The 8707-nt window shown below is 43.0% G+C and overlaps 1 protein-coding gene across 2 annotated transcripts in view; it reads left to right on the forward strand.

Annotated features, from left to right (window-relative positions):
• LOC126383676 (homocysteine-responsive endoplasmic reticulum-resident ubiquitin-like domain member 2 protein) overlaps positions 1 to 8707 on the forward strand; it is a 30365-nt gene that overhangs the window by 12877 nt on the left and 8781 nt on the right. Inside the window, exon 9 of one of the 2 annotated variants that reach the window (XM_050034271.1) lies at positions 2077 to 3238. The exons of the other annotated variant lie outside the window; for it this stretch is intronic. Coding sequence (XP_049890228.1) covers positions 2077 to 2244 — 168 coding nt within the window. The 3' untranslated portion in view covers positions 2245 to 3238. Of the gene's footprint in view, positions 1 to 2076; positions 3239 to 8707 lie in introns of those variants that run through there. 2 annotated transcript variants of the gene reach the window in all.

Genomic DNA, 8707 nt, shown 5'->3' on the forward strand with positions numbered 1-8707 from the left:
CAGCCCTGCTCACACAGTACTAAAGTTGTGAAAAAGTGGTGAAAATATGGCAGTAGTCCTCTGTATCTCTCACAAATTAAGGTCCCAATGCTTTATAAGTATCCAGGATCTACTTTCTGTAGCTTTTAGCAGGAAAAAACAAGTATATCCACAAAAGAATGTAAGCAAAGCGAAAAAATACTAAATGTACTCTAAGGAAACATCACCATGTTATACCATATACACGGTCCACCCAGTCTCTCTGTCCCAGTGAATCCCATTTAGCTGCTTTGACTTCAGGATCCTTGTATCCTTCATGATAGCTCACTGTCACTGTCACTCTGACTGCAGCACTTCAATAGAACAGAGCCATCAGTAGTGTTATTAGTAGCACCTGCGCTTTTCCTATGATGACAAGATGTCAGATGTGAAAAAGGCCTATTTGTTTCACCCCTGATTTAGTTTACATGATGACCTCATGAGTAGGGTTGGGTTCCGGATCAGGTTCTTTTTTGGAACCGGGTCCAAAGTTCCGGTTCCGGAACCGGTTCCATCACATTTGGAGTAACGGTTCCTGCAAACGGTTCCTAAAAAAAAACGTCACATGCATTTCCATTAGAGTGCGGCACGGGCCGCATATTTCTGTCCGAACCCGACCGAGCCCGTCATTATTAAATTACTAAAGCACTGAGTTTGTGTCACACAGTTGTTATGGTTACAGGCTATTTAACTGGCCGGGCGTGCGCCGTGGGTGCTCAGCAGAGAGGGAGACCTCCGTGTTTGAGACGGGAGTGGGCGGCGGTAGGCCCGAGGCTGCCAGCGAGGGGAGAGGGAGAAATATGACAAAATAAGATAAAATAGTAGCCTGAGTGTCAGACTGAAGTTCCCAGAACCTTCAGTCTGACATTGCTTCCAATGAAGGTGATTTACAAGGGGGAGGGAATTTGATTTTTCCCTAACCAATCAGTAGAGATCAACGACTCACCCAGAATCTGACGTCATTAGTATCCATGCATCGGGGGTGCCGAAAACAAGTGAGCACTGCCCGTTTAAAATGTCTCCGTCGTCGTGCACGCCCAGCTGCATCGCCGTTAAATCCAGTTAAGCAGCTTCCTTAATTTGGTCCTCCATTAACGCGAGTAGTGGCGAAATACCTCGATAGCATCGTTAATGTGGTCTGTAGGATCTGTAGCGGTCGCCATTGTTGCTATCCCCACCAGTTACCCACCGGCGTACAGCTTGACATCAGCATGGCGCTGATTGGCTAATCACTAGACCCCGGCGTTCATTGGTCCGTCCATCGTTTGGACGAGATAAATCGCAAATTCATTGAAGTATGCCAGACCAGTAATGCAAGCCTACTCAGTTGAGTGGGCGGGGTCTATGGTCTGGAACCAGGCTAATAAAATAGGAGACACCAGTCTCCCTCTTTTATTTTATTTTCAGCGTTTAATCAAGGCGGAGGCGGGCGGCGGTAGGTCCGAAAGAGCCAATGTGTGTGTGTGTTCTGTTCAGGTGTTGTCACGTAAATAACAGTGCCCAAGCATGAATGCATATAAGTATTTTTTATTACATTGCTGTGGTTAATTTGAGGTAATAGTGTTACTGTAGAAATCAGAGAATCACTTTTTGTTGTTATATATTCTCAGGGAGATGATACAAGTTCTAAATCTGAAATACACACCACACACAAATGTGTATTTTCATCTAATTGTACTGTGCAACAGTTAGAATAAAGTTTTTGTGTTTGTATGATTGCATTTATGTTTATTATATACTTGCTTAAGTATAGCAAGTATAATGACTATAATGTAGGAATCGGTAAGCGGAATCAGTTCGGAATCGTTAAAATCCTAACGAGTCCCAACCCTACTCATGAGGGAACAAAATGGACACTGACACCTTTGAAATACTTAATCTGCATATGATAAGTCGGACTTGGTCAGACATTTGCATTTAGGAGCTGTTGCTCAAGTTTACATAGCGGGTATCACCTTCCACAGTCAAATATGTCCAACCTTGTGCACTGCATGTCGGTGTGAAGCAAACAGTATCGCACCTGATTGTCCTCTTATAGTTTTACTCTATCCTTTATAGGAGGGAGCGATGGATGATGGCTCGGAGGATGATGGGGAAAGTGGGGAGGAAGGAGCAGAAGATCCAAACAGCGCCCCAAACACAGGCTTTCTGTCCTCCACGTGGTCGTTCATCATAACCTTCTTCATGTCACTGATCCCAGAGGGACCTCCAGATGCTGCTAACTGAACCACGAGCTGCCACAGTTCTCCACAAGGGCACATAGGTTCTTTAAGAGGAGGAAGGAGGATGAATCTCCTACTTGCTCGGGAAACTGTTTCCGTTGCAGTACAGTGGTATAGTTTCCCAGTAGTGTACTTAACTACATATCTAAGACTTTGAGCCAAATACAAGTGACTGATTCAACCTGAAAAGAGATCGATGGTCACTTGATACAGAAGTTGTTGTGTTTGACTGCACAAATACAAAAATTGACACGAACATTAGTTTAACTGCTATAAACAAGGATTGCTTGTGATTCCTTGTAAATATAGTCAAAATAATATTAGTGTCTGCCAATGCATTGTTTCTGTAATTAATAAAATAGGGACAGCAGGCACATTTACAGTATAAAGAAAAATAATACTTGTATTTAACAACCTAAATCTTGTTTTTTTTCTTTGTAAGAAGTTGCAGTCTTTGTTGAAATGGTTCTGTTGGAATTTTAATGATTTTTTGTAATGGTGGACGTATCCAAATAAGAAATCTTATTTTAAATGGGCCACCTTAGTCCAAAGGCTGAACTACAGTGAATAATCCTGAGACATGTAGTGCTTGTGATGATTGACGTGAGTGATTTTGGCCTGAGAGTTTATAAAATGTGTCTGAACACATTGTGTACTGTGTTGGAAGTACATCCAGCTGTGATGTTTGCTACAGATTGGGATTTTTACTTAAGTGAAACAATGTACCACTAACTCTTTGACAGCCTGAAAGAACTGAGTGAAGAACTGATTTTCCACAGTTTAATGGAATATCAAACAGGAATGTTGTTGGGATTGAAGTCATGTGGCACAGAGCGACAAGAGACACTTTAAAATTTCCTACTGTTACATAAAGCACTGCCACAATTCAGAGTTGGTGTAGGACAAAACTTACACCTCTTGAGTGTGTGAAAATGGCTGCTGTTACCTTCGACATGTTGTGTACCAATAATATTAAACCTTGAGTCATTTTCATTTCATTTATTTGTTTATTTGTACAGAGACAGTGCACATTAATGAACATTTCTGTAAATGTGCCAGTTTCAGCTGAGTAGCTAGTTTCCAACTGCAGTCCCCAGGCAAAGTGTTACATGCCAGCTAAATGGAAAAAAAACATTACAATAGACATTTGTAATAACAGTAAAATATACAGCACATATAAAAGCACATGGATCAGAAGAGAAGGCATAACACACACAGTAAAAGACAAGAAGTGGCACATAAATCACAATGGAAAGCACATCAAGCACATTAAAAGACAGGAAAATAAGCTTCAGACAGCAGGTAGGCTACACCATGCAAACAGAAAAACTTAGTAGCCATGCAACATAATGGCAGGACACCAGGAACAAAGCAATACAGAACAATACAAAACAAAATGCAATGCACATTTAAGCAACATGTAAGCAAGCGAAACAGACAAGCAGATAGGCAGTCAAGCAGGCAACATGGAGGCAGAGAGGCACGCAAGCAAATAGACAGAATTATAGGATTAGTATGGACTACTGATTGTGATCGCAGGCCTGATTATCCTTTAACCATATATTTAGAGTGTGTTTGAAGGCTTTGTGTGTTTCAATATTGCGAATGTGTGGTGGTAATGACTTCCAGAACTGGGCAGCTGGCACTGAGAAGGCTGACTGGCTGAAGGAACTTTTTCTCAGTGGTATGATGAGGGTAGTTGTTGAGGCCAGTCTGGTCAGTCTGCTGCTCAATGTAAAAAAAAGTCAGCAGTGGTGGTGGAGCCAAACCATGGAGAATTTTCAAAACTAGATTTACGTTGTGAAATTTTACAGTGTTATCCCATCTTAAAAGGACATTATTGTCCAGGATACTGCAGTGATGATAACGAAAAGATTTCTTGTCCAGAACTTGGTAGTGTAGTCGTGTGGTATTAAATGTTTTTCTCTGGATTCTTACTCATGCATAGAGCAATACATGATCACAGCGACTTACTAAAGCTGATCTACAGCAAACAACCTTTCAAGCAAATCCATAGTCACAGACCAATTGTCACCAATTGTCTTGTCCAAATGCTGGAATAAAATCGGGGTAGTTTACCCTCAGTCTGTGTGCTCCCATGAGCTCAATAATTTGCTGTAAGGTGAACATAAAACTCAGTCAAGGCTGTTATAAGTCAGTCTTTTTCTCATCTTTACGCCCCAACAAAATCAAACATGTTTAATATTATTCTAAGTTTTTATTCTTGTCTTATTGAAATACTGAAATTCAAGGAGGTCAATGTTGTCAACCAATAGCTGCTCTCTCTCCAGCACCAAACAGGAAGCAGCAAGCATGGTCTCCTCCTACTGAAATAGTGGCTCTAACAAACTGGTAGCAAAAATCCAAAATGTAAAGTTTCTACATAAATACGGTTTATGGATTATATTGATGCAAAATCGACAAGTACGCTTTGGACATACGATGCCCTTCATTCTGTGTTTTTAGAGTTGTGTTTTTGCGAGCATGTAAGGAATTGTTAATAAGTCATATTTCTTCAAGGGAGTTTGGCATATTGTTTTCCACCAGGGACAAGATGGCAAATAATCTCAAATTAAATCTAGTTGTAGTGTTGCAAATATATTGACCCTGCAGGTTCCTGAGTCTTTGCACAATCTTTAAGTGTGTGACCAAAAACTTGCATTGTTTTTAGATGTAAGAGGGTATCAGACTTCAGTCTTTTAGAGGCATTTCCAAAGTCTTCTAGTGTATCCTAATAGTCCTGGGCCACAGCAGCACAGGTCCTAAACCTGTTAAACTGACTACTTTATGGACTCAGGTCATCGTTAACTACATTGTTAAAGCTGTTGTCTGAAAACATGGGGCTCAAACCAGTGTTGCCTCCACATTTAAATGCATACATGGGGCTCAAACCAGTGTTGCCTCCACATTTAAATGCATGCTCAAAAATAAATATATCGTACGCAATTCTGGGGTTCAAGCCAGNTTAACTACACTGTTAAAGCTGTTGTCTGAAAACATGGGGCTCAAACCAGTGTTGCCTCCACATTTAAATGCATGCTCAAAAATAAATATATCATACGTGGCAATTCTGGGGTTCAAGCCAGTATGGCATAGCTGTGCAATGCTTCAATTAGCCCTGTTTTTGGGTGTGCGTGGGTGGGAGCTGACTCTCACCAACTGTCCCACGTGCAAAGCCTAAACTCCCGGAACCACTGGGGTCTCATGATAAACAGAGACAGAGAGAGCAGGACTAGTCATGAGAATAATGTTGCTATGAGACAGTGACAGGAATAAGGGGTTAAATAAAAGAAAAAGACTGCAGCCTATTGATATAAAACAGTATTGTCTTTCCTTGTCTGCAATTTAAATCAGTGGCCTTTCTCACTCCCTTTAAAATATGATGAGACATAACAGGTGCAAAGTTTTATGGTCATGGCACCATTTGGTGTTACCTAAAACTAGCTAGCCACATCCTAAGATTCTCATTGATCACATTACATGAATCTTGAAACATCATTGTGCAAAATAACCTAAATCAAAGCTAATGTTTACCAACATGCTTCAGAATGATAATTTTTTGTAGTTTCTTGTTTTTTATTTGTTCAGATTAGAAGCTTATTAAAAAGCATTCTGAAAATAAAGGGGGAAAAACATTGGTCATGTGATTTAATCAACTTTAACACACCTTGGCAATCATTAAGAGTCATGAAATCAGTTTTCTACAACATTCAGGCATATTTAGCGCTGATTTTGTGGCCATTTAAAAAAAATGGCCCTCGGGGGCCAAATATGCAGTGTCCCAATATCTAAGTTTTTGCATGTATGGTTGTAGTGTGTGTGTATATGGGGAGTTGTTTAAAGGTGGAAGACATAAATAAACACATGAATACTTGAATTGACTATTTTTTATATTTTATTTATTAATTTATTCTTGCCAATTAATCAAATACTTTTAGATTGTGCGGGAAAACCGGAGCACCCGGAGTAAACCCTCACATGGGGAGAATATGAACTCCTCACAGCCAGGTTTTGGATTGAACAAAACCTGACTGTGAGGTGTCACTGCTAACTACAAATGGGGGTACGATTTTGTGGACTGGGCTTGACCACTGCCCTGCTTCAACAATGATTCACTCATTGCTGACCCCTCAGTGCCGCCAGGCCTCTTTCACTACAGGACCTTTGTTGGAATTTGTCATTGCAATAGATGGCAGAGGTGTAGAGCTGCTGTCAGAGTGATTCACTCGCCTCTGCACGCTCTGCACCTGCCTGCCCATCACAGCATTGTGCTTCTGAAGCCTGGTGGACTTGGGTGCGGGGAACCTTGGTAGGTATGGCAGCACTTTTTCCTCTTTGCTTTTCAGGACAACAGGTCTGTCACATGAAAGGCAGTGAGATATGTTTACAAGCTGCTGTTTTGTGCCAGCAGCAATGTCACCCTGAGGAGCTTCCTGAGCTTGCAGCTTCTCCAGAATGGTCTTCCAGCGACTATCCAGCTGCTTCTTAACAGAGTCTAACTCACCTCTGTTCAACTTACTCTCCAGCTCAGCGGAGAGTTTGTTTGAGATTTTGTGCCAGTCCTGCTCCTGGCTGGTCACCTTGTTCAGGAGTTCATAACACATGGAATGGAGTTGCTCAGAGTCAAGCTGCAGACGACTCACTTTGTGGTCCAAAGCACATTTCTCTGCTTTGATTTCCAGTTCAACTGTCTTTTTGTCGGCCTTTGTCTCGTTCAGGTCCTCTATCTGGCTCTGTTTCTTTCTGTTGTCATCTTGAAGTTGTCTGGTGGTATCATGCAGCTTTTCAGTCTGGGCCTGAAGCTCCACCTTTCCTTCCTCCAGCACTGTAACACGTGTTTCCAGCTCACCACACTCCCCTAATTTCTTATCCACAAGGGAGAAATGTGCACCGTCGGTCTTCTGCTGGGAGTGTGGCGCTGGAGGTCTCTCCCTCAGGGATCTCACTGTTTCCTCAAGGCCGGTCATATGGTGATGGCATTTCTCCACATCGGAGGCCATCTCTGTGAAGGCTGTCGTGTGCTGGTGGTGTAGGGCCTTCATTTCTGCTGTCAGATATTCCATTTGGCAGTGGAGCTGAGCTGTCTCCTTGAGGGATATTTCCTCAAGGCCGTTCAAATGGTGATGGCATTCCTCCACATCGGAGGCCATCTCTGTGAAGGCTGTCGTCTGTCGGTGGTGTAGGGCCTTCATTTCTGCCTTCTGATGTTCCATTTGGCAGTGGAGCTGAGCTGTCTCCTTCAGAGATCTTTCCTCAAGGCCCTTCATACAGTGATTGCATTCCTCCACATCGGCAGCCATCTCTGTGACAGCTGCCGTGTGCCGGTGGTGTAGGGCCTTGATTTCTGCCTTCTGATGTTCCATTTGGCGATGGAGCTGAGCTGTCTCCTTGAGGGATCTTTCCTCAAGGCCGTTCAAATGGTGATGGCATTTGTCCACATTGGAGGCCATCTCTGTGACAGCTGTTGTGTGCTGGTGGTGTAGGGCCTTCATTTCTGCCTTCAGATGTTCCATTTGGTGGTGGAGCTGAGCTGTCCCCTTCGGGGATCTTTCCTCCAGGTCGTTCAAATGGTGATGGCATTTGTCCACATTGGAGGCCATCTCTGTGATGGCTGTCGTGTGCTGGTGGTGTAGGGCCTTAAATTCTGCCCTAAGAATTTCTACTTCCGATCTCACTGTTTCCTTCAGGGCGTCCATACGATGGTGGCACTTCTCAAAATCGGAGGCCATCTCAGCCCGAGCTGTCTTTTGCTGGTCATGTAGTGCCTTTATCTCCACCCTAACAAAATCACTCAGGTCTCTCACGGTTTCCTCCAGAGCGTCCATACGTTGTTTGGACTTCTCCACATCGGAAACGACCACCTTCATTGACATGCCATCCTCAGGGGTCTGAATGCGGGCCCGTGCCTGCTTAAGGCCACCCGGGCGCGGGGGGCAGGTCTTGGGTGGGGAGGGGGCTAGCTGCTGCTTGGTGCTGCCCCCTTGAGCCTGATCCTGTGTGCTCAGGGGAGCACCCTCCTGTGTCTTAATTTCCTGCGCATTTAACTTGCCGATAATGGCCTGAAATAGGTCATGTAGCGCAAGTATGTTAAAATCTGAAGGTGAACTGAAAGCTAATTTCAGCAACTCCAGAAGGTCGGCAGTGTGCTTCTCCGACATCGTTGTGAGCAAGGACACAAGTTAAAGCAAAGTTAAAGTTAAGCTAACACTAGCTAACTAACAAATTCAGCTTGTAATAAAANTTCAGCAACTCCAGAAGGTCGGCAGTGTGCTTCTCCGACATCGTTGTGAGCAAGGACACAAGTTAAAACAAAGTTAAAGTTAAGCTAACACTAGCTAACTAACAAATTCAGCTTGTAATAAAAAGTGATTTTTAAAAACCACTTTTGTGTTCTTGTCACGTCTTTCTCTACAGTAATTACAGTAATTAATCGTTACCCCCTCTAGGTGACTGGCGCATCGGTCCAA

Source organism: Epinephelus moara, chromosome 22 (genome assembly GCF_006386435.1).
Source record: "Epinephelus moara isolate mb chromosome 22, YSFRI_EMoa_1.0, whole genome shotgun sequence".
Lineage (NCBI taxonomy): Eukaryota > Metazoa > Chordata > Actinopteri > Perciformes > Serranidae > Epinephelus > Epinephelus moara.